A 26,141-nucleotide genomic window follows, 5' to 3' on the forward strand; every position below is an offset into this window, starting at 1 on the left:
CCTGTCGGGCGGAGCCCATTTGTGATTGGTTACAAGCTCTCCCACTCTTCCAATCAGACGCTACTCGGGAGGAGTGCCAACATCCCGTTCTCCATGCGAGATGAGTGGGCCATTTGATTGGCTCTTCCCCTAAGAGTGACAGCAGACAGAGCCTATGGGTGCAAAGGCACGGCTGCTCCGCCCCGCGCTTGCAAGGTGCGCCGACGGACCCTTCCAGTGCTGGTCCTGCTGCTTGCCCTGTCTCGTCGTCCCCATGGCCGTCCCGCCGCAGCTACGGGCTCTGCTCCTTGCGGTCAACGCACTGTTGCGCAAGCGCCGCTACCACGCTGCGTTGGCCATGGTTAAGGGCTTCCGGAACGGGGCAGTGTGAGTGGGGCTGTCGGGCCGGGCCCGGGCTGAAGGGTGGGTCCGGCTGGGGTCGGAGGAGTGGATTCTGGGCCCACCGCAACGCCGTGTGCCCTTGAGCAGCCTCCCTAGGCCTCGGCCCACCGAGGTGTCCAGCACGGTGGGCGCTGGATTTGGGGTTCCGTGAGCCTTCTGAGCTGGGGCTCCCATTAAGCTGTTTTGGGGCTCTACATGCTTTGCAACCTGGCCCACTTGCCTTGACCACCTCCCACGCCAGCCCTTGTATCCTCTCGTTTGGCCCACCCCTCCCCACACCACCCCCCGCACCCCGCTATGTGTCCTTGGGTCTGCCTGGCTTCAGCAGTCCCATCTGCACAGTGAGAAGTGGCCACTGGCCTCTAGCAGGCCAGCGGTGCCTTCTGCCTATGCTCCCACCATTAAGGAGCCCATGGGCTCATATCCCACTTCTCACTTCTTATCTGTATGACTCTAGCGCCAAGTCCCCATCCTGCCCAGGGAACTCCTAAGGCATAAGCCTGAGGAGTGAGAACAACTGTGAAAGAAGCTGCAGATATTTGCTCGACATTAAATTGATTCCACCCTGGCCATCAGATCTGCTGGAAAGGAGGTCTTGGGTTCATTTTACCTGGCTGGTAACTGGAGGGGAGCTCCCCCTCCTTTAAAACTCATGCATAACTGTTGTCATTTATTGAGAGTGTACTGTGCCAGAACTGGGGACACAACAGAAAAAACCAAAGATTTGTTCTCCTGGAGTTGGCATGCTAGTGGCATCATGGCATGGTGGTGAGACTGCCTTTGTTCAAATCTTGGTGCCACCGACCTGTGTGATCTGGAGCAAGTCATTTAGCCTCTCTAAGCCTCAATTTCTATAAAATGGGGATGATAATAATACTTACATCATACTGTCAGAGGATTGAATCAGTGTATGTGAAATGCTCAGCACAGTGCCTGGTATATATATCTGTTGGCTGGTGTGTGTGTGTGTGTGTGTGTGTGTGTGTGTGTGTGTGTGTGTGTAAACAAGGATGTCTGCCTAGATCACACCGTCACCTTTTCAGGTCTCTGCTTAAGTGTCACCTTCTCAATAAGGTCATCTCTGAACTCCTCACTTCCTCCCATACTTAAGTTTTCTCCATACTACTTGTCACCATCTGACACTAAGTTCACCTATGTATCCTGTTTTTATATTCTGTCTTTCTCACCAGAAAGTGGGCTTCATAGGGACAGAAATATTTATCTACTTTGTTCCTTGGTGTATTCCTAGTACATGGTGCATAGGATACTCTCAAACATTTTCTGAATGCATGTACAAGTGTACAGGGTAGGAATTGCAATTGTCCCCATTTTCCAAATGAGAAGACTAGCTCAGAAAGGTAAACTCATTACTTATGGTCACATCACTTGGCCAGTGTCACAGCCAGGATTCAAACACAGAGATGCCTGATCCCAATGCCAGGCTCTTGGCTTCTCTGGAAACCCAGAGTCAGGTGGAATTGGTACCTGTTGGGCCTGAAGGTTTTATCAGCCATGCTGAGGTGTGACTAAGATGGGATAATATAAGTGGCCCTTTGCTAAGTTATTCTCAGGACAAAGCAGCAATGGGCATTGCCCAATGCTAGCTTTGTGTATATACTTTCAACCCAGTTGTTCCTGTTGTCTCAGCCTTCCCAGCCAAGGCAGGCACTTGCTAAGATCAGGCCCTTCTCAGGCCTAGTTCCTTTATTTCAAAGCTGGGTGCCTTCATCTCTTCTGGCCTCAGTTTCCTTCTCTGTAAAATGGAAACAGCCTCACTCAAACGGAGTGATCTAAGGCAGTGATCCCATTACTGTTTAGTGCTAAGGCACCATGTCCATCTGTAAGGACCAAGAGTTCAAGGTCCTAATGAGATTCATCATTAAAGTACCATGGCAGTGCCCGGAATGCTTTACAGAGGAGGTGATGGTGATATTTTGAAGGCCGAGTTAGAATTTTCCAGGAGGAGAAGGGCATCCCAACCAGAGGGAATGGTTTGAACAAAGGCCTGGAGGGGGAAAAGAATATGCGGTTTGTGCAGAGACGCTATCCATTCAGGGAGGCAATCTTGGACGACTAAGACATATAAGCTTTGTAAAATTGAACTCGCTGTGATTTCTACTCTTCAATATGTCAGTGTGCATCTCTAAAAATTAGAGCATTTTCCTATATGGCTAATTATCATGATTATACTTAATAAATTAATAATAATCTATAGTGTTGACTACTGTCCAGTTAATAGTCAAATTGTCCTGGCTGTCCCCTAAATGTCCTCCTTAAATGTTAGTTTGCTGAGACCAGGCTCTTCCTGGACATCATGTTGAACCTGTCATTATGTCCTGTAAGTCCTTTCAAACCCCAGGCACCCCCCTTTTTCAGGACATAGAGTAATCCTGTGAATGATAGTAACTGGCTCCCACCTGAGTTTGAGAGCTTTGGGAATGAGGCCTGGCAGATATACGGAGGTGGGGGCACTATTCCACTTATGTCTGGGGTATAAGCAAGGGCCCTTTTCACCCTGGTGAGCTGGAGGAGGCTGAGGGCCTCTTTGTTCAAGGGAAAGAGACATGGCTTTGGATGAGGTGTGCCAGAGAGCTTGCTGTGGCCAAGATGGGGGCCCTGCCCACTGCCAGGCAGGAGACAAGATAAGCAATTCAGCATGGCCATCGCAACAATAACACTGGCTTCAACTTGTTAACATTTACAAATTTAATTTATATATATGTATATATATTTTAATTTTTAATGTTTATTAATTTTTTGAGAGAGAGAGAGAGAGTGAACAGGGGAGGAGCAGAGAGATAGGGGGACAGAATCAGAAGCAGGCTTCAGGCTCTGAGCTGTCAGCACAGAGCCTGACGCGGGGCTTGAACTCACAAGCTGCAGGATCATGACCTGAGCTGAAGTCGGACGCTTAACTGACTGAGCCACCCAGGTACCCCTATATTTTAAAAATTAGGTATCGTTAGGGGTGCCTGTCTGGTTCAGTTGGTAGAGCATAAGACTCTTGATCTTGGGGTTGTAAGTTCGCGCCCCGCACTGGGTGTAGGGATCACTTAATAGTAAAATCTTTTTTAAAAATTAGGTAACTTTCGGGGCGCCTTGGTGGCTCAGTCGGTTAAGAGTCCAACTCTTAGTTTCGGCTCAGGTCATGATCTCACGGTGTGTGAATTCGAACCCCGCATCGGGCTCCATGCTGACAGCACAGAGCCTGCTTGGGATTCTCTCTCTCTCCCTCTCTCTCTGCCCCTCCCCCACTCACTCTGTCTGTCTCTCTCTCAAAAAAACAAATAAAACTTAAAAAAAAATGTTTTTTTAATTACGTAACTTTCAGAAAAGGCATAAAAAATTCGATGCTATGCCTAGCTGGCTCAGTCAGTAGAGCATGAGACTCTTGGTCTCAGGGTTGTGAATTCAAGGCCCACATTGGGCATGGAGCCTACTTAAAAAAAAAGGTAGATGCTATGAAGGCCTGCTCACCCCATTCTTCTATCACTCAGTCTCCCTCCCTGGAGGTGACACCTATATCCAGTCTCATGTCTCCCTCCAGAAGTATTCTCTGCATGTACAAACAAATACATATATTTCCCCCCCACACATTTAAGACAAGTTTTCTTTTTTATTTTATTATTTAAAAAATATTTTTATTTATATTTGAGAGCGCAGGCAGGGGAGGGGAAGGGAGAGGGGAGCAGGAGATCTGAAGTGGAGTCTATGCTGACAGCAGCTAGCCCAGTGTGGGGCTTGAACTCAGGAATCACGAGATCGTGACCTGATCTGAAGTTAGATGCTCAACCAACTGAGCCACCCAGGTGCCCCAAGACAAGTTTTATTTTGAAATAATTTTAGATTTATGGAAGAATTACCTCGTTTGATGCAACTTTATATTTTACACATCTTGCTTTAATATATCCTGCAGTGCACATAAAGCTGCCTCCATCTTTTACATCTGTGTAGTATTCCACTCAGTGGTGGGACCATTGTTTATTTATCCAGAAGCTCCCTGTGGATGGACATGGGTTCGCTTCCAGTCTTTTGCTGTTTCTAACAAGCCTGTGGTGAACAGTCACAGATACTCATATGACAATATGTAGTCATGGTCATTGTGCCAAGGATTTTTAGACCTTGTAGCTTGGTAAGATCAGGGCCTGGCAGCTGGAGAACTTGGTGGGATAAGAGGGAGTCCAGTCAAGAACAAGAAGGAAGAGACTAGAACGTTCACATGTGCTATGTCCTTAACTGCCAGAAGCAAGTCTGAGATGGAGAATACTTTTTACTGATGGGAGAAGAGAGGCTCAGAGAGGTTAAGTAACTTATCCAAGTTCACACAGTAAAACGTGGCAGGGCTTTGGCACCAAATACTACAGTATTTCCTTTTTACTACCCACTTGAATATAGTTAAAACAGAGGGGGGACCTCGCTGGCTCAGTGAGTGAAACATGCAACTCCAATCTTGGGGTTGTGAGTTTGAGCCCCATGTTGGGTGTGATTGTTTAAAAATAAAATTTTTAAAAAATAAATGAAAAACAATGAGGATGAAAGTATTCATGTTCACACAATCCCCAGTGCTCAAATGAGGAAGTACAAGGAGGGTCAGGGGAAGAGGTTTGAGTCTTAAAAAGAGGCCTTTATGTAACTTAAAATTTATTTCGGCATGCCTGGCTGGCTCAGTACATAGCACGTGTGTCTCTTGATCTCAGGGTCATGGGCTCAAGAAGCCCCACACTGGGCATGGAGCCTACTTTAAAAAAAAATGTTTATTCCAATTGCTTTAATTTTAAAAGCAATGCTTAATCATTATAGATCATTTTGGAAGTATAGAAAAGTTAAAAGATAAAAGTAAATTTGCATACTTCTCCAGCTCTGGGGACATTGCTAACATTGTGGCATATTTTTTTCCAGTGTTTTTTATTTTTTAAATCCAGTTTTACAAAGCTCAGGTCCTCCTGTCTATAATAGTTGGAAAGAGGTGTATTTTGAACAGGTAGAAGGAATTATATTACTCAGCAACTATTTTAGGGAACTTATTAACTTTAAGATAAACCAAGCTAAAGATAGAACCTTCTAGAAATTACCTTCCCTCACAGATAATTAAAGGTTGTTCCAGAATCAGTCAGCCATCATGTACTAAGCACATGCTATATGTTAAGTACCACACAAGGTGCTGGGGACTCTGTGGAGGACAAATCAAACACAGTCCCTCGCGAAGCCCACAGTCTAGTGGAAGAAAGATAATTAGAATAGAATAAGTAGTTATGAGAAATCGAATCATTAACCCAGGAGTGTAGAGTACCACAGAGAGGCTTGGGGCTCTGTGGCAATGCAAATATTACCCTAACCTAGGCTGTTGTGTAAGAAGCCTCCACAGAGGCCCCAGCTGAGACTGGAGAGCTGAGGAAGCAGTGGCTACGTGAGGAGTAAAGGACAGTCTAGGCAGAGGGAACAGCCTGCCCAGAGGCAGGGGAGAAACTGGCAGTCCAAAGACCTATAGGAAGGCCAGGGGGGGTTGGATGGAGCAGGAGAAGTAGGGGGCAAGAGGTAGAAGAAGTAAGCAGGGGCCACATCTTGCAGCACTTTCAAGGCTGTGGAAAGAGTCCAGATTTTATTCTGTGAGTAGGGGAAAGGTATTGGCGGCTTTTAAATTGGGATGTGATATGATTTATGCTTTAAAAAAAATGAGTCTGGCTGCAATGGTAAGTCAGTGTGGAACCGAGGGAGCAACTCCACACAGCCAGTTGGGTGAGGCTGGTGGAGGCCTTTGATACACATGGTCCCCTTTCATTGGAATTATAACCAGCCCTCTAGGCTGACATCCCCTTTTACTGTTAGGCAAACTGAGGCTCAGAGAAGTTAAATAACAAGCCCGAGGCCACACTACCAAGAAGGTGTTAGGACTGGGATTCGAACCCATATCTAACTTGAACCCAGATCTAACTTGAAAGCCAGCATTATCTCCCCTTCCAGGACGATGTTAGGATTAAGCTTGGAGAGGGGGCGAGGAGTCAGATTGCCCAGGGAGACTCTGTGAGGCAGTGACGCCATAGTAACTGTTTCCTTTCATTTCTGCAGCTACGGAGTCAAAATCCGGGCCCCTCACGCGCTGGTCATGACCTTTCTCTTCCGGAGTGGCAGGTACCCACCCCCTCCTCAAACTGGGAGAGAGTATGTTCAGCCCTCAGTACCAGGACGGTTGCACTAGCTTCCTAGCTAGGTCTAGCCTATCCCCCATCACCACCATCTCAAGTACGAGTCTGATCTATTATTGCTGCTCAAAAACTCCCCCGGCTCCCACGATCCTCCAGAGAAGCCCAACTTCCTTCCTTAAAAGCCCCTCTGCAACTAACCACGAGGAGCACTGGGTGATGTATGGGATTGTTGAATCACTACATTGTACACCTGAAATGAAGATAACAGTGTATATTAAGTATACTGATAACTTAAAAAAACTTTAAGATAACTTTAAAAAAAAAGCCCCCTGCTGCCTGGTCTCAGCTGCATCCCCACACTGTTCCCCTACATCCAGCCTGCAGTGCCCTTGGCACATAGGACTCGCTGCCATGCCACATGTGGTCCCACCTCCACTCGTTTACTTATACAACACCCCCTGCCGGGCATGCTCTTTCCTCTTCTGCCCTACTTTTATTTCCTTCCTGGCAACCAATACCAATTTTATGAGGGTTACTTCCTTGGGAAAACTGTCCATGACCTCTCTTACTCAAACTTCTTGGTCTTCCTCCAACCCCCGTGACTTTCCCCTCATTGAACTTCTCAGAAACTACTCTGTGGCCTCGTTTTTAATGCTGAGATTTATTTGGCCATGGGTCCTCCTTGGGTGAACCATTGCTTTTTTCTTTTAAAGTTTATTTATTTATTTATTTATTTATTTAATTTTTTTTTTTTAACGTTTATTTATTTTTGAGACAGAGAGAGACAGAGCATGAATGGGGGAGGGTCAGAGAGAGAGGGAGACACAGAATCTGAAGCAGGCTCCAGGCTCTGAGCTGTCAGCACAGAGCCCGATGCGGGGCTCGAACTCACGGACCGCGAGATCGTGACCTGAGCCGAAGTCGGACGCCTAACCGACTGAGCCACCCAGGCGCCCCTTTATTTATTTATTTTGAGAGAGAGAGAGGGAGCGCGCATGAGCGGGGGAGAGGCAGAGAGAGAGGGAGGGAGAGAGAGAATCCTAAGCAGGCTCCATGCTCTCAGCGCAGAGCCCAATGTGGGGCTCAAACTCATAAACCGTGATATCTTGACCTGAGCCGAAACTAGGAGTCAGACACTTAGCTAACTAAGCGTCTGTGGCCTGGTTTGTTTTTTTTAACTTTTTTTTTTTTAACATTTATTTTTTGAGACAGAGAGAGACAGAGCATGAACAGGGGAGGGTCAGAGAGAGGGAGACACAGAATCTGAAACAGGCTCCAGGCTCTGAGCTGTCAGCACAGAGCCCGACTCGGGGGTTGAACTCACTGACCGTGAGATCATGACCTGAGCTGAAGTCGGCCACTTAACCGACTGAGCCACCCAGGCGCCCCTGTGGCCTGTTTTTTAATGTATGTAGCTTCACCTAGAGCTTATAAGAAGTACACATGGACAGCCTATTGGCCAAATCCAGCTCACAAGATTTTCCCTTTTTGTATTTTTTTAGGGTTGCTCTTTTCTTTCTTTTTTTAAGTAAGCTCTATACCCATCATGGGGCTCGAATTCATACCTCTTGTATTTTTGCTTAATTTATTGATTCGCTGATTTTAGTTTTGGTTTTTGCCCTCCGTTTTCTTAAAATTTAACTCATTCTTTCAAACAGTAAATATTTATTGAACATCTACTATGTGCCAGACACCATTTTAGGTGCTAGAGATAGAGGAGCGAACAAAGCAGTCAGTGATCAAGAGGAACAATGCTGGTGGCCCAGACATTGGTGGTGGCAGTGTAGGTGAAAGGTAAGTGGTCAGACTCTCGAAACATTTTGAAGGCAAGATTAGCACCAACACTTGATAACTGGGAAATCCAGCTTTCTTGCATTAATGCCTGGCTGGCACAGTCACTATAGCATGTGACTCTTGATCTCGAGGTCATGAGTTTCAGCCCCATGTTGGGCATAGAGTTTACTCAAAAAAAAAAAAAAAAAGATTAAGAACTGGCAACACGGGGCTTGTGTTCCTGTGAGGCAAGAGCCAGCTGACTCCTGGCTGTCCCCACTCACCTGGCCGATTTCCACAGGTTCCAGTTGACCCACTTCAAGGTCCTCATCTAGCCTCGAGAGCACTTGGTTGGTTGTGTCATCCTTGAATTGACTCCCAGAGTACACTCTGCCCTTGTCCTTGTGTTCTCCTCACTGCCCCCTAGTGACTTAATTTTAAAAGATAAATAGAATCCTTTCCCTACTTAAATGTGTACTTTTCTCAGGATAAAGACAGAAGAGCATGGCCCTTCCTCTCCCCACATCATTTCCCCCCGTATTCTTTGCTCAGGCCTTGATGGCTTCTCTCTGTCCCTTTACTCCTTACTCTCTGTCCCTCCTCCAAACCTTTGCATGTGCTGATCCCTCTGCCTGGATGCAAGTCCTCTCCCCTCTCGACTTCATTGACACCTCATCAGTCCTTCAGATCCCAGGATCATCTCTGGTCAAGGTCGAAATTTGACCCTTGCTTCGTGATTATTTATGTTCTCCCTTTAGATCATATATCTTATGAAGGCAGCAAGCACTTTCCCTCAGAATCGTTTCCCCAGCTCCAGTACATAGTAGGCTCTCCCTTACTCTCTCATTCATGTCTTCACAGCTCACTCCAAAAAAACACGTATTGAGTACCTACTATGTGCCAGGCTCTATTCAGATGTAGATACCACTCTTCAGTAGCTTGCACTGGAGTGGGGTGGGAGTAGGGAGAAATAATAAACAAGCATATAAGTGTCAGCTGGTGTAAGAGCTGTGAAGGAAAAGAGGACAGGATATGATGGGCATTCTTTTGAGTCGGGTGGTCAGGCAAGGGCCCTCTGAGGAAGTGGCATGGAGTCAAGGCCTGAATCCAATGGGACAGCAGCCCCCAGGACATGGAAGCTAGAGGCCTGGGGCTGAAAGAGCAGTGGCCGTGAGCTCCTCGCCTGGTTCACATTTGCACGCCCAGTGAGTGAATGTGGAACAGTGGGCCTGTGCTCATGGGGGCTCCCTGTGTTTGTGCAGCCTCCAGGAGAAGCTGCGGGCCATCCTGCAGGCCACGTACACCCACTCCCGGAACCTGGCCTGCTTTGTGTTCGCCTATAAGGGGCTCTGTGCCCTGCAGTCCCACGTGCAGGGCGAGACCTACCAGGTGCACTCGTTCCTGGCTGCCTTCATCGGGGCCTTGCTGGTGTTTAGAGATAACAGTAACATCAACAGTCAGGTAAAGACCCTGCCCCAGGATAGGGGTTGGGCTGCTGGTGGGGTGGGGGGTGGGAGGGACGTGGTCCAGGTAGAGGTCAAAGAGGTAGAGGTCCGAGGGTCTGTAATTCACCAGTCCCTGTGTGACCTTGGGAAGGTCACTTTCTCCTCAGTTTCCTTATCTGTAAACCAAGCAAGCGGCTTGCTGAAATTCCATCGTTCCCAAAACTCAGTGTGTGTGCTGTTTTCTGGAACAAAGATCTTTTTTTTTTTTTAATCTGGAACGCTTCACAAATTTGTGTGTCATCCTTGCACAGGGGTCATGCTAATCTCTATATTGTTCAATTTTAGTAGATGTGCTGCCGAAGCGAGCACTGGAGCAAAGATTTAAAAACAAAAAACCAAAAAACACTGTGCAGTGAAATGAGGAAAAAAAAACAAAACACACCACCACTCTGGGGGCACCTGGCTGGCTCAGTCAGTAGAGCATATGACTCTTGATCATGGGTCATGAGTTCAAGCCCCACATTGGGTGTAGAGCTTACTTAAAAAAAAAAAATGGCTACCAGACACCTGGGGGCTCAGTTGGTTAGGCATCTGACTTCAGCTCAGGTCATGATCTCACCATTTGTGAGTTGGAGCCCCGTGTCGGGCTCTGTGCTGACAGCGTAGAGCCTGGAGCCTGCTTCAGATTCTGTGTCTCCCTCTCTCTCTGTCCCTCCCCTGCTTGTACACTGTCTCTGTCTCTCTCAAAAATAAACATTAAAAGAAAAAATTTTTAATTGGCCTGGAGTAAGATATTCATAAAACATAACGTTTTTTTTTTTTTTTACATTTTACTTATTTTTGAGAGAGACAGAGCATAAGTGGGAGAGAGGCAGAAGAGAGGGAGACACAGAATCTGAAGCCGGCTCCAGGCTCTGAGCTGTCAGCACAGAGCCCGCCACGGGGCTCAAACTCACAAACCGTGAGATCATGTCCTGAGCTGAAGTCGGACACTTAACCGACTGATCCACCCAGGCGCCCCATAAAACGTAACTTATTAACCGACTGATCCACCCAGGCGCCCCATAAAACATAACTTATTACGCTCGAAGAATGATCTATTCTTTAACTTGTCCTTTTTCTAGGTTAAAATCCTTTTTTTTTTCTTCTTTTTTTTGTGAAATGAAATGCTAGTTATTGTTTTAAGTCCTTTTTGGTCATTGTGAAAAGTTGGCAGCCCCTCTTTTTGCCTCCCTCAAATTTATTAAATACTTTCAAATTATAAAATGTTTTATTTTCACATTTTAAAAAATGCAGACTAAACACCCCTGTGCGCCTGGCATACTCCTAGGTGCTTGGGGTATGGTCACAATAAAACTAGAAAATAAATTGAAAAGGGGCACCTGGGTGGCTCAGTCAGTTAAGCGTCTGACGCTTGATTTCGTTTCAGGTCATAATCTCACTGTTGGTGAGACATGAGATCGAGCCCACATCTGACAGGGCAGAGCCTGCTTGGGATTCTGTCTCCCTCCCTCTTTTCTTCCCCTCCCCCATTTGTGCATGTGCATATGCTCTCTCTCTTTCAAAATAAATAAACTTAAAAAAAAAAAAGAATTTAAAAGAAAGTTCCCACCCCCCGCTAATTGTCCAGCCACTGTCCATGAACACTTCAACTGTGTCTTGTGTGCTCTTCAGAAATTGTCTGTGCTTTTGTCTGAACATATCAGGAGTTTTCCTCCAATGAGATCACACCACACTTTTTCTTCACAGAATGATGTATTTTGGAAACCTTTCTTGTCAATCCCTCATTCTTTTTAACATCAGCAAAGTTCTCCATTGGGTGGATAGACCAGGCTTGATTTTCCCAGTCTCCTCTGGATGGACAAGGGGGTCTCTAGCCTTTTGCCAGTACACACGCATTGCAGTCTGCATCTTTGGGCGTTTGTCAATCCATCTGAAATTTCCTCAACATGGGATTGTGGAATCTGTGGATATGAGCATTTTGTATTTTGAGAAAATTTCCCCAGTTTTTGTTGTTGATGTTAGAAATGTCACTGGTCTGGGATGCCTGGGTGGCTCAGTCGGTTAAGTGTCCAGCTCTTGATTTTAGCTCAGGTCATGATCTCAGGTTTTGTGAGGTTGAGCCCTACATAGGTCTCTGTACTGACAACATGGAGCCTGCTTGGGATTCTCTCTCTCCCTCTGTCTCTTTTTCTCGCCTGCTGTGTGGGTGCATACTCTCTCTCAAAAGAAATAAACTTAAAAAAAATAAATAAAAGAAATGGCACTGGTTTATAAACTTCTAAGGCCTAGGAATCCTGGTCACACCATCTTCTTACCCCTCCTTTTCCTTGACCCCTCTGACCTCCATTTCTGAAATTTTGTCATTTCAAAAATGTTCTAGAAGTAGAGTCATTGCTGTATGTAACCTTTGAGGATTGACTTTTTTTTTTAAGTTTATTTACTTTTTTGAGAGAGCTCATGCACATGCAGACATGCGATTAGGGGAGGGCAGAGAGGGAGGGAGAATCCTAAGCAGGCTCTTGTGCTGATGGCGGGGCTCAAACCCACGAACTGAGACCATGACCTGAGCCAAAATCAAGAGTTGGTCGCATAACCGACTGAGACATCCAGGTGCCCCTGCATGTTTAATTTTTTAGGAAATTGCCAAACTATTTTCTAGAGGACCGTACTATTTTACATTCCCATCAGGAATATACAAATGATCCATTTTCTCCACATCTGAGCCAGCATTGGTTGATCACATTTTTAATTTTAGCCATTCTGATAGGTGTGCAGTGCTTCTTATTGTGGTTTTAATTTGCATTTTCCTAATGGCTAATGACGTTGAACATCTTTCCATGTCCTTATTTTCCATCTGTATAACCAGTTCAGTGAAGCATCTGTTCGCATCTTTTGCTTGTTTTCTAATTGGATTGTTTCTTTTCTTTACCGTTGAGTTTTAAGAGTTTTTTTTTTTAAATATATTCCAGATACCAGTTTGTCAGATATGTGTTTGTGAATATTTTCTCTCACCTGTGGCTTTTCTTTTCAGGCTCTTCATAGGGGCTTTCACAATCAATTTTAAATTTCGATAAGATCCAACCTATTGTGTGTGTGTGTGTGTGTGTGTGTGTGTGTGCATTGTATTTTTTGGTGTCAAGTTACCTTTTAGTTTTGAAACATGTAAATGTATTCATTTTCTAAATTTTTTTAAATGATTTTTTATTTTTGAGAGAGAGAGAGCACGAGCAGGGGAGGGGCAGAGAGAGAGGGAGACACAGAATCTGAAGCAGGCTCCAGGCTCTGAGCGGTCAGCACAGAGCCTGACATGGGACTCGAACTCAGACCGCAAGATCATGACCTGAGCCAAGGTCGGGCGCTCAACCAACTGAGCCACCCAGGTGCCCCTATTTTCTAAAATTTTTAATTAACAAGAATGATAAATTAAGAAATGAATAGCAATGTTAAAATACCTGCTACATACTATTTCAAATCACCTTGCATACCAGCACACTGTTCCAGGGGCTCCTGGATGGCTTAGTCAGAAGAGCATGAGACTCTTGAACTCGGTCGGGGTCATAGGTTCAAGCCCCACATTGGGTGTAAAGATTACTAAAATAAATTTTAAAACTTTATTCTTTATTTATTTACTTTTCTAAATGTTTATTTATTTTGAGAGAGAGAGAGCATAAGCACAAGTGGGGGAGAGACAGTAAGAGAGAGGGAGAGAGAGAGAGAATCCCGAGGAGGCTCAGTGTTGTCAGCACAGAGCCTGACATGGGGCTCAATCCCATGAACCCGTGAGATCATGACCTAAGCCGAAACCAAGAGTCAGATGCCCAACAGACTGAACCACCCAGGCACCTCTAAATAAAGAAACTTAAAAAAAAGAGAAAAACACTAGTCCACTGCACAGTAGGTGCCCCAGTGCATGGGTCAGGGGGAGAAGGTTCCCGGTGGCTGGGCCCTCCTGTAATTCCCTGTCATTCCCTTCCTGCAGATCAACATGTACCTGCTGTCACGACTCCTGTTTGCCCTGTGCCGCCTGGGCGTGGAGAAGGGCTACATTCCCGAACCCAGGTGGGACCCTTTCCCTTTGCTCACTGGGATAGTGTGGGGGCTGGTGCTGTGGCTCTTTGAGTACCACCAGCGCACTCTACAACCCTCACTGCAGTCCTCCATGACCTACCTGTATCAGGACAGCGATGTATGGCACGATATCTCAGACTTCCTCCTCTACAACAAAAGCCTTCCCTCAAAGTAACGTGCTCCCAAGGTGCTTATGGGGGCATCTACACCCGAGATTGGCTCCATCGGTGAATCCTCCCAGTGGATCCTTCTTCTCAAGATCATGGTTCTCAGACTCCAGATTCTATTCCAGGGTTCTAGTCCCAGGGTTCCATTTGCTGAAGCAAAAGCACTGATTTCCAAGTCCCGTTAGGTACTCCCAAATGGTGGACCAAGTGGCGATTCGGGCTGTGGAGCCTTGGACATGATTCCAGCTCTGCTGCTGACTTCTGTGAGACCAGGGAAAGACATCCCCTCTGGGCATCAGAGGAGGGCCCTGAAGTCTCTTACTGGTGTGTACGGTCTTCATTCATTCTTAAGTAACAGAGTGCTCCTTGCTGGTGGGCAGTGGGTTGCAAATATGTTTTTAGAAAATATTATATTCCTTGCTCAGGTGTTCTATTGGAGAAGCTCTAGAATTCCACTGTCCAGTGGAAGCACAATGGGATCCATATGTGTAATTAAAGCTTTTCTTAGTAGCCACATTAAAAAAAGTAGAAAGAAACAGGTGAGATTAATCTTAATTATATATTTAACCCAATATTTCTAAAATTTTATCATTTTAACCTGTAATTAATATAAAAAGTAACAAGCTATTTTACATTCTTTTTTCTTGTACTAAGTCATCAGAGTCACGTATGTGTTGTATGCTTATAGCATGTCTCAATTTGGGCCAGTCATTTTTCAAGTGCTCAGTCAGCCACATGTGGCTAGTGGCTACACAGATATAGAACACTGCTGTCCTTACAGAAAATTCTAGTGGACAGTGCAGATACAGAGCTGGGGATATGGGTTTGAGTCCCCACTCCACCACTATGTAACCTTGGGGAAGGTACTTAACCTCTCTGAGCCTCAGTTTCCTGTAAAATGAGGATAATCATAAAACACAGCGGGTGTCCTCATTGGACTTGTATAACTACAACAGCTGCTATTACTACTAATTACTTCCATTTAGTGAGCTCCTACTTCCTCCCGCTGCTTTGCACATATTATTTTTAATCCATGCAGTGACCTTGCAAGTATGTATTCTGATCCTCATTTCACAGATGTAGACACAGGATCAGAAAGGGGAAGTAACTTGCTGAAGGTAATACAACTAGTATGATGGCCAAATCAGGGTTTGAACCCAGAGCTGTCTGAGTTCAAAGCCCATGGGTTTTTTTCAGTGCCTTATGTTAAATTTAGAAACCTAAGCTATGCAAACGTTAGCTGGTTATAGGATCGGTTCCAGGCCGGGGGTGCAAACTCAGGTGCCCACAGGGACCTGGCAAGGGGCATAAATGAAAATGTGCACTAGGGAGTGGTGGGGACACGGTCAACTGGAGACTCACGGGCCAGTCTGATTTTAAAAATCAGTGTGCTGGATAAATCAAACAGGTCTCCAGGAAGATTTGGTCCATGGCCCACCAATTTGAGACCCTTGGTCTAGTAAGAATACTTCAGTCTCTTTTTATATTTTAGAAATTACTAGTAGAAATGTGCACATGAGTCACTGGTGATCTTATTAAAATGTAGATTCTGACTCAGTGAGTTTGCGGTAGGGCCAGACATTCTGCACTTCTCACAGGCTTCCAGGTGCCGCTGGTGGTGCTGCTGGTCTAAGCCATACCTTGAGTAATGAGGCAGTAGGGAATGATATGCAACCAGCCATTATCCCTTGTTACAAGTGAGGAAACTGAGTCACAGAGCTGTTAGGTAATCATGGTGGCATCACATCTGATGCCAATAGCAGTGTTCTCAGCCATGGTGTTGTACTACACGTTTGGAGAAGGTGATCTGGAAGGTCTCTGAATTCACTCTGTGGAGGCTGAATGAGATCCCAAGGTTACATGGGGGAAGGGGGTGGTCATCAGCAAGCAGATGCTGGGGGTGCTGCACCCATATCTCCTCCAATTTACCACTTCACCGCACACCAGCCAACTTTTCCACCTGCCACCCCTGTGTCTCTGCCTGAAGGCCCTCTCTTGCTACTGGCGTCTGCTCCGTCGCCCCACAGCAGGTCTGGAGGATTACCACATCCCAGGAGCAGCTCTCAACCAATGACTGATGAATGCCCTCCCCCTCATTATCACTGGGTGGGGTAACTCCGAGGCACATGCTCCACACTGGCTCCCAGAGTTCCCCAGCGGGACTGAACTCGGGCTGCCCACAGTGGTCACTTGCTTGATAACACTCCCTTCTCTGTCTCCCTTCCTCATGCCCCTATGAGTACTTCCTGGGACCATTTCCCAAATAAACCACTTGCACTGAAATCCTTGTCTTGGGGTCTGCTATTGAGGAAACCCAAACTAAAATTGGCCTCCAGTGCAGCAGGTTGAGAGTCCGTATAACATGCTGATTGGGGACAGCAAGAGCGCCTGGGCTCAGCCCTGTTTCCTTAGGCAAATGGCTTAACCATTCTGTACCTCTGTTTCTTCATCTGTAAAATATGCAGTCTGATAGCACTCACCTCACAGGATGGCCTGGGGGATTAAACAACATGACGAATATAAAGTAAGCACTCAATAAATGTTTGCTGTTATTTCTAATATAGCATCCCAACGTAGGAGGAAGTGTGGTCCTAAGAACTGAGTACCCCCCGCTTTTAGCCTGTCCTACCCCCCCCCCCCCCCAGTTAAAGGTAGAGCCTTGGCTGTGTGCCTGCCTAGCATCCCCCCACTGCTGTGGGGGCCTGGCCAGCTACACCAGCGACTGTCTCTGCTCTCTAAGAATAGGTTTCCCTCACAGATGGCATCTCTCTGGATCCTGCCAGAGCATCTGGTGCCTCCAACTGCTCACTCCAGGGAGGAAGGCTGTGTGGTCCTTGCTGAGGAGCAGAGCTCTGGCTTCCAGCAGACCTGGGAGGAGTCCCCACTTGGCGCCCTCCTAGCTGAGCTTCCATTTCCTAAGATCCGTAAAACGAGCATTGCCAAAGGGCCCTTGGCACACAGTAGGCACTCTATAAATGCTACTTCCTGAAATAGTACAATGGTTTAATGTGTTTATTAAGGACCTGCCACATTCCTATGAAGTCTTCTGACACGTAAGACTATACAAAATAATTTTTCAGCAAAACTCACAGTACAAAAGGTAGATCACAAGGAAAAGTCAAGTTCCTTCGTACCCCCAAGCTCCACCCTCAAACCCCCTCTCTTGCCAGGGGCATTCACTGTTAGCACTTACTAGTACAGCCTTTCTGAGATATTCTGTACACAGCCACCTATCTTTGTCTTATGAGAAACGTTTAAAAAAGATTTTATTTTTAAGTAATCTCCACACCCAACATGGGGCTCGAACTCACAACCCGAAGATCGAGAGTCACATGCTCCGTCGACTGAGCCATCCGGGCACTCCTGTCTTATGAGAAACTTTTATATCACACTGTCATCTCAACAAGTCTTTGGCATTTCTTCCTTGTCCTCTGCGTGTTCTATTTCCCTTTAATCAATAATCTAATATGAAAGTGAGCCCTTTCTCTGAGCTGCTTCCCACCCCAACTCTACCCCATCACCCCCTCAGGCACGCTGTTACTGTGATCAGTGTAAAGGTGAACCTCCCTAGATATCCAGATATTACCATCGGTGACACCCACGTTCAGGCCGATGGAGCTCCCAGTGGAAGGGAAAGGACAAAACTGAGGTTAATTTGGGGCCTTCTGCTGCTCCACTTTCAAATTAGAGACGGGTCCGTGAGGCCCATGTGAGAGCAATGATTCATAGGCCAAGATGCCAAGAAACTGCCTCTTGTGACGCTCCCTGCTCCCTGCTCCCTTCTACGTCGCAGGCCCCAGAAAGAATTCTAGAGATGGTGTTTCTTTCTCCATCGTTTGCTCGGGTTTACAAGAATCAAGCTTTGAACCTGACGCTCTCCTAAACCAGAACATCGTGCTGCACGCATTCCACCCCCCAGAGCGAACCCCATGTCGCCACAATCTGTGACTTCAGCTGGGCTGCTTTCTTTAACGAATTAGAGGGTATTTATAAAAAGAAACGTTATTTCTTTTCCCCTCCCCTTGTCATGTTCCAGATGGATAGGGAAAGAGTGTGTCTTCCTTCAGCCCTGAAGAGCATTTGGGTAAGAGGGGTTTTGTTTTAACCAGAGAGTCTCCTACAGGACTCGCTCATGAACTACAGGCTGCAGGGGCCCAGGTGGACGACAGAGGGAAAGCTGGGCTCCCTTCTGGCATTGTTTTTAGAGACGCTTCCTCACGGAGGGTTCCCTGCTTTCTGCACCAGGTCTCCGTGCCCAGAGCTTTGCAGGTGTCACGATTTCACAAACAAGACGGGAAAACAGGCAAAATGGAAATGTAGGTCATAGGGTCTCCATCCAAAACCTTGTTCCCATTGCTTTTCCAGGCTTCCTCCGTCAGACTGTCCTCATGGGCTGGATGTCAGCTGAGGGAAGGATCAGGGCCAGACCACATCAGCTCTTATTACTTTCCTTTTTAGGGGGTCTTTTTAGTGTGTGTCATGAACCGCTTTGGCATCTGGTGAAGCCTATGGACTCTTCTCAGAATGCTGTATTTAAACCCATTAAATAAAATACATAGGAGGGACGCCTGGGTGGCTCAATCATTTGAGTGTGTGACTTCAGCTCGGGTCATCATCTCATGGTTCCTGGGTTTGAGCCCCGTGTCGGGCTCTGCACTGGCAGCACAGAGCCTGCTTGGGATTCTTGCTCTCTCCTCTCTCTCTGCCCCTCCCCTGCTCACGCTTTCTGTCTATAAATAAATAAATAAATAAATAAATAAATAAATAAATAAATAAAACTTTAAAAATAAATAAAATAAAATAAAATACATAGGGTTATTGGGGTGCCTTGCTTGCTTAGTCAATGAAACATGTGACTTTTGATCTTGGGGTTGTGAGTTTGAACCCCACATTGGGTGTGCAGATTACTTAAAAATAAAATCTTGGGGCACCTGGGTGGCTCAGTCGGTTGAGTGTCCGACTTTGGCTCAGGTCATGATTTCACAGTTTGTGAGTTCGAGCCCTGCATCCGACTCACTGCTGTCAGCATGGAACCTGCCTCAGATCCTCTCTTCCGCTCTCTCTCTGCCCCTGCCCTGCTTGCTCTCTCTCTCTCTCTCTCTCTCTCTCTCAAAACTAAACATTAAAAAAATTATTTTTAGGGGCACCTGGGTGGCTCAGTCGGTTAAACGTCTGACTTCAGCTCAGGTCATGATCTCGCAGTTCGTGGGTTTGAGCCCCACATCGGGCTCTGTGCTGACAGTTCAGAGCCTGGAGCCTGCTTCACATTTTGTGTCTTCCTCTCTCTCTACCCCTCTACTACTCATGCTCTCTCTCTCTCTCTCTCTTTCTCTCTCAAAAATAAACATTAAACTTTTTTTAATCTTTTTAAATAAAATCTTAAAAAATAATACAAATAAAATGCATAGGATTACAAAAGACAAGAATTATATTGACTATAGAGTTAATTATCAAAATATTTTTTTAAATTTGTGATTTAGTATTATATGTTCTTTTTTTAGCACACTAAATAAATAGTAGCAGATCTAAAAGTGTCATGATTTCACAGGTGCATTAGGCATAAACAGTACCTCCAGATCTGGCAGCAGCTGTGACAGGGCACTGATGTAGTTGTGGTTTCTGTTGCTGATAAAGTTCTGGTGCTGCTAATTTGCCTCTGGTCTGTTGCCTGCATGGAGTTGAAGGAGATGTTACATTGCAGTCAGAGGCTGGTGAATTAATAGATGTAATATTTTTCTCCTGTCCAAGTTCCTGGAACTTGGGTTCATGGGTCACAGATTCAGAACTTATGTTTGAGAGTGATCTCAGCCTGACCACATGGCAGCTGTCCTTAACCTAGCCCTGAACATGGGAATAATAAAAATACTGGCTGATGTTGTATGAGTCTCTGCCAGTACCAAGTACCTGGTGACATTGGACGCTAGGACTCGGCAATGGAAGAAGCCAGCTCCTGCTCACCGGGGGCTTAGAGTCAAGGGAGGGAAGGCTGCCACATGAATACACAAATAAGATAATTTTGGAGAGCAGTGGGTGCTCTGAAGTCAATAGCACAGGGCAGTGTAATAGAATGACGTGGAAAGGGAGAACAAGAGGGTCTGTTTTCCAGGGAAGGTCTCTCTGAGATCCACGGTGAGGAGAGAGCAGAGATACAGAGGAAGGGTGTTCCCAGCACAGGATCTGCAAAGTGTGCAGAGGAGGGAACCAGCTGAAAGCATTCCAGGGCCTGGCAGGAGGCCCGTGTGGCTGGGACAGAGTGCAGGGTGGGGGTGCGCTGGAGTGCTGGAGTGAGTGTTGGAGATGGAGGCTGAGAAGCTGGCTGGGCCCATCAGGCAGGCTTTGTGGGCAGAATAAGTGGTTTGGGTTTTCTTCTAAGTGTTACGGGCAGCCTCTGGCAAATTTAGGCAAGGGAGTGATATGATGCGATTTACATTTTGGAAAGATTCTTCTAGCTACAAGTGGAGAAGAGTGTAGGGGGCCAGGTTGGCAGTAAGGATCCGTAAGGAAGTTACATCATGGTCTGGGTGAGAGACCATGGCAGCCTGGACCAGGGTGGGGCTATGAGGTGGAGAGGAGTGGACAGATGTGGGATATAATTTGGAGAGAGACTTTGTGGCCCAGGGCTGGGGGCGGGGGGAGCAAGAGGGGTATAGTGAATGACCCCCATGTTCCTCCTCCTTAGGCCTTGCCCCCCCACCTGAGAAAGGAAAGCCCTGACCTTGCCCCCCCACCCTTGCCTCCTCAGCCCCCTACAGCCCTGGGGCCCCTGGCATGCGGGCTTCCCAGCTGGCCCCAATTGTTGTTACTCCCCAGGGAGTCATGGGAACACACTCCCCCTGCCCCTTTCAGCCCCCTCTTCCCAGACAGGGCCAGGCCCTAACAATGCCCCCTCAGCCAGCCAGTGGCCTGGACACAATGCCCCTGATTCGGTTCATTGCCAGCTCTAGGAGGCCTGCTGGGTTTCCTGGCCTGTTTGGCATATATATAACTCTGGCTTCTAGCAGGGATTTTTTTTTTTTTTTTTTTAACAACAACAACAACAACAAAAATCCCTGGCTCCTCCTTTCTGAATATCTTAATATATTAGAAAAAGCTTTTCTCTTCCTATCCTGAGCCCTCCGTACTCCCCTCCCTAACCGCACTTGCCATGTGCCTGTCAACCCCCCCCTCCCCCGACCAAATGCAGGTCAGCAGGTGTCAGCAAGAAAACGAGAGAAAGAAAGAAAAGCCGCTTGCTCCACCATGGCCAACCTCGAATGTGCTGGTGATGCTGAAGATCATGAGAATAATCTGAGGGCTTGTGACATGGCAGGCACGGTGCCCAGCGCATTTTGTACACTATATCTCACTACTTCTAGGACACCATCAAAGATGAGCTACAACATTATTTTGAGCCCCTGAGAAAGAAAGGAGCTACCAATGAAAAATTTAGGATAGGCCATTGATTGTATGATGCACCTCAGTTTCAGAGGTATTAAAATATGGGGGGGGGGGAGAAGTCTTAGAATCCATGGAATTATGAGATCACCTCATCTACACACCTCATTGCCCTCTGAACATATTTTTCTCCTTGTCTTTGTGCCTATCTGTGCCAACCAGAGTTTGGGGGGCAGTGCAGGGATGATGAAAACTAGCCTGATGAAAACTCTCCTAGTCTGCAGCCTCCCTAGAACGATTTTCCTTGCCTGCTTGAGAGGAGATGTAGGCAAGCTGCCTCAGTGATTCATCTTTCATTCCTAATAACAGCTGACATTTACTGGGCCCTCTCTCTGTGCCAGGTACTGTCCTAAGCGCTTTAATGCCCCAACAGCCCTATCAGGTAAACACTATTTTTGTCCTCCTCATTTTACACATGAAAAAAACAGAGCCCCTCCCCTCTAAGGGTCCCTTACTGACACTGCAGCTCTGGTCCGGGCAAACACAGCTACTGTGTCTGGTTTCCCCCCTCTCCTTGGAAAAGCATCATCCCTTCTCAGAGGTTGGAGATGATGTAGAGAATGGAAGTGACACTGGGTGAGCTTTGAAGGGAAGAGAGGTCCCCAGAGCCTGAGTTCAGTGGGTAGTAGGGTTTGGGGGAAGGGAGGATGGCTTACCAACCTGGGACCTGTCCACTTGCACTGTTGTACCTTGAACCCTCTGACCCACACCCTACTGAACTATGGACCGATGGATGGACCAAGAACTTGGCCAAGGCCATCCAGCTGGGTAAGTGGTGGCTGGCACCAAGCCCCGTGTCTCCTGTTTCACCATGAATGCCCACTTTTTCTGCTCTTCCACACCCATGTCTTCTCTGCAAAACAGAGGGGCTGTGCAGGTGCTAGTTAGTTCCTCGACAGTAAGAATATCACTAATGCTAGTTAACATTTATTGGGCGCTTACTCTCTGCCAGGCACAGGCATCAGGGATTGCAAACTCAGATATCTGGAATGGCAGGGCAAGTAAGGTCACTAGGTGAGGCAAGCCATACAGGGACTATGGTGGCCTAGAGGGTCAAGGCTCTGGTGAAATGGGGCAACAGCAATTGCTCAGCACTGTGATGGCATGGCTAGTGTTGCCAGATATTACGGTTTTAAAGGAAAGCCAGACGTTTGAATTTTTATATAGCATTTTCCGGTTTAAGAAAATTTTTAACTAATTCACAATTCAGGGAAAAAAAAAAACAAAACCTGTGGGCAAATTAAACCATACTTGTGAGCCAGTTTGCACGTCTGCTTGTTTGCTTATTTAACCCGGACACCCATCCCATGAAGGAGCCTTTGCCCCTTTTTGTACAGATGGGGCGAGCTCTTTAAGAGCATAAATCATCTACTCAAGGTCATCTAGCCAAGCCACGTAGTTGGGGTCTGACTCCTGCAGCTTGCTCCTGTGTTTGATGGCCTCTCAGATGGGTAAGAGGCCTGTGTTCAGACACAACCAGAACTGGCATGGTGACAGAACATCTCCAGGGACAGCAAACCGTCAGTCAGAGAATTCAGTGTAGCAGTGAGGGATCATTTGAGACAAATGTGATGTTGCAGACATAAAATTCCCCACCTCCCTCTGCCAGAACTCAACAATGGATGTCTCTGTGCCCCTTAATAAAATTCAGTCACCACAGAATCGTTTCTCCCAATTAGGCACTCCTTATAATGATGGGATGTTCATGTTTGGAGACTTTTTTTTTTTTTAAACCTAAGAATGTATGTTTAGGTGAGGTGGTGTATGTGGAATAAATAGGCTTGAATTATTTGTGGTGTTTGTCAAACTTCTTAATGAGCATATTGTACACGTTCATGTAAATAATTCTGACTCTCCCACTGGACTGTGAGCTCCAGGTATGAGAGATGGGTCAGTTTTGCTTCCAGCTGTCTCCCCAGCACCTAAGCATAATGTCTGACAGAACTGCTCAATAAATATCTTGTAGATTGAATGTCTGATACAATTGCTCAATAAATATCTGTGGAAGTGAATTGACTTGTCCAGGGTCACACAGACCAATGTTCCCATTTATATCCACTTGATTTAGAAGTTCATGCTGTCACTTCTGCACAATCCTGCCTCTTGGAAAAACTCAAAGGAAAGATGTCTCCACACTGAGGATCATGGGCCCAGGAGCTTCCACATCTTTGGACTCTTTTAGAGTTAGATGTTGGTAGAGATGTGATGATGGGGGTGACCGCCTACTAAGTTAGGCCACTATCCATCATGATACCTTTTGGAAACCTCACATTATAATCTTGACAGACCTAAGCCTGGCTCGTGGGGTATTTATAGGGGGTCTTGAGGTATAAAGTGCGGGCCCTAGGGTTTTGCCGTGGAACAGGCTAAGTTCTCATCTCATTTCTGCTCCCTGACCTTGAGCTGCGAGTGGCCCTCCCTGAGCCTCCTTCTTCCTGCACCATGTGGATAAATAAGCTTCACTTAGGGGATTATTGGTTGAAAGGATATCATCACTGGAAGTGGCTGCCCAGTAATTGTGGATTTTTTGGAAGCCTACCAGCCAGAAGAGAACTGTTGATGTTGAGAACAGCCTTATCAGTATCTCCCAGGCTTGAGGCCAAGGGGCCCATCTTTCAGGCCTTTGCTGCTTTCAAGTGGGTATTAATAGATACAGAAGGACCTTATCTCTTCCTTGAATTCACACTGGGAATTCTGGTCTTCCCTCCTTTCTGCTGCAGCAGGACAGGAGGGATTGTGGGAAGAAGGGCACCTGATTCTACCTGGGAGGTTGGGTACTTGAATACTTTGGGGAGAGCAGGGCTTTGGTAAACTTCTAGCTTTGACCTCACCAAGCATGAATAATAGCCTTTCATCTGCTAGGTAAGCTCATGCCCTTTGGGCCTCAGCTTGTCCATCATGAAATGGGGCAATAACAACATCTGTCTTCCTTCTCCAGCAACCAGTACAGTGCTTGGTGTATGACAAGTGCTCAGTAACTGTTTGTTGAGTGACTATTGGGTATGAGAGGACTTTACAAAGAGAATGTTGCTGTTATTGAGACCCTTTGGGAAGATATGGAGAAAAGAAACTCCCATCTGGAATGGGACTGTTGCTGATTTCTCTTACCCTCTGTCAGAGTCTGGCTTGGTTATTTCAAATGAGACCTACCATTCTAATAATGGTGGCTTATCTGGGGAGAAGGAACAGGATGATCCCATGGCTGGCAATCCAGCATAGGCCAGATTCTATCACTGGCTGGCATCACAGGTCTCTACTCCCGAATGGGCCTCAGTTTTCCCATCTCTACAGCAAGAGGCTTGTGCAGTCTCTATGGTCCCTTCCAATGCTGACACAATCTAAGATTTACAATGAGCAATTTCAAAAACTGCTTAGGAAACTCCTCCTGCTTACCTAAACCACCTCATAGTTTATAAAACACGTTCAGCTCCCTTAAGGGAGCACTGGGCACTTAAGAGACTCTAAATTGGCAAGGCTGGGGTGGGCCCAAAGGTAACAAGTGCCCAGGTAATTCTGAAGCCTGGTGCCTAAGGACTACTCCTGGAGAGTCAGGGCCTCCTTGTTGTATGCTGGGTAGCTTCAGGCATCAGGCTGTTTCTTTCCTAACCTTTCTCAGCATCTGCTCCGGGCCGACCAGTGTTGGGAGGAGGCCCTAATGGAGCTCCCTGTCTTGGTAGGAGAGGCAGATGGAGAAATTGAGTGTGTGGTGAGTGCTGGAACAGAGGCAGCATTGGGCAATGGCGGCAGTGAATAACTAAGACTCTGGAGGGCTCTCTGGAGGAAGTCATGTTTATTCTGGGCCTCAGGATTTGATCCTTGTTTGTGTATTACTTGTTTTTTTTTTTTTTTTTTCCCCTGTGGGTCATCCCCACCAGATGGCAGGCAAGTTCACAGAAACGATCAAGTCTCAGATCTCTGCCCTCAGAGCTGGCACAAGGCCTGGCACAGAGAAGAGGACAATATTGGTCAAATCAGCTGACCTGAGCAAAGAGAAATGGCTGATGGAGAGGTCACAGGGCCTCAGGATTAAATGCATTTTCATGCTCAGCACCCTCACTTCCTCCCTTTGTGAGATCTAACATGGAGTTAATGGTGGAAATTCCTCATCATGTTGTAAACATTTGTTACCTCTGTTCCTCTCCTCCTCTTTTCACTAGACTGAGCTGTTCAAAGTCTGAACTAGGAATGAGGCACAAAGCAGACTCTCAAAAACGTTTGTTGAATACAGGAGTGAATGAATGAGTTCAAGGAGAAGCTGTGCATTGGCTATTGAAGATTCCAGCTAAAAGGGGGCTTATAGGAAAGCCCCAAGCTGTGTTGGGCCAGATGTCCCTCCCCATTTTCTAGCAGCCCCCTTCTGCTCAAGCTGACAAGGACAAGGCAGGTGCAGGATTTGAAAGTAAATATATAGGTGGGGCAAGTTGAGGATGGGAGCAGCAGCTGGGACTTTGGAGTTGGGCTTGAGAAGCTAGAAACGCGGAACAGCAGCACCTAGTTATCTAGACCGAGCTTGTTGGGGCTACAGGTGGAGGAATCTGGGGGTCACGTGAGGTCTGCGTATGGTGAGAAGTGCAGAACGGACCCTCTGTCCTAAAGGTCTCCACACACAGGGATCAGCAGGATGCGATGAGTCGGGGCGGGAACCTGGCCACCACGCCTGGGGTAGGGACAGTCCCCGCTGGGGGCGGGGAGTGCGAAACCTCCTGGCACCGCCCCGACAAAGCCTG

At 46.7% G+C, this 26,141-nt stretch overlaps 1 protein-coding gene and 1 non-coding gene across 9 annotated transcripts; one reads left to right on the top strand and one right to left on the bottom strand.

Moving 5' to 3' along the window:
- The first annotated feature begins 49 nt into the window (after positions 1-49).
- Positions 50-25,671, top strand: PXMP4 (peroxisomal membrane protein 4). 8 transcript variants are annotated; one of them, XM_049649993.1, is made up of 5 exons: positions 75-366; positions 6,448-6,510; positions 9,560-9,758; positions 13,725-13,804; positions 25,290-25,602. In XM_049649993.1, the coding sequence occupies exons 1-5, from the start codon at positions 155-157 to the stop codon at positions 25,396-25,398; spliced, it is 663 nt and encodes a 220-aa protein (XP_049505950.1). In that variant the 5' UTR covers positions 75-154; the 3' UTR covers positions 25,399-25,602. The 8 variants fall into 8 exon arrangements, with proteins under 8 accessions (XP_049505954.1, XP_049505956.1, XP_049505955.1 ...); XM_049649994.1 differs by lacking the exon at positions 25,290-25,602 and adding an exon at positions 21,164-21,343 and having other exon boundaries at positions 76-366; XM_049649996.1 differs by lacking the exon at positions 25,290-25,602 and adding an exon at positions 18,346-18,479 and having other exon boundaries at positions 87-366.
- LOC125937238 (U6 spliceosomal RNA) lies at positions 10,009-10,111 on the bottom strand. Its single transcript, XR_007462321.1, has one exon. It is a non-coding gene; the product is annotated as a U6 spliceosomal RNA (small nuclear RNA).
- Positions 25,672-26,141: the final 470 nt, after the last annotated feature.

The sequence above is a fragment of the Panthera uncia genome, assembly GCF_023721935.1.
Source record: "Panthera uncia isolate 11264 chromosome A3 unlocalized genomic scaffold, Puncia_PCG_1.0 HiC_scaffold_11, whole genome shotgun sequence".
NCBI lineage: Eukaryota > Metazoa > Chordata > Mammalia > Carnivora > Felidae > Panthera > Panthera uncia.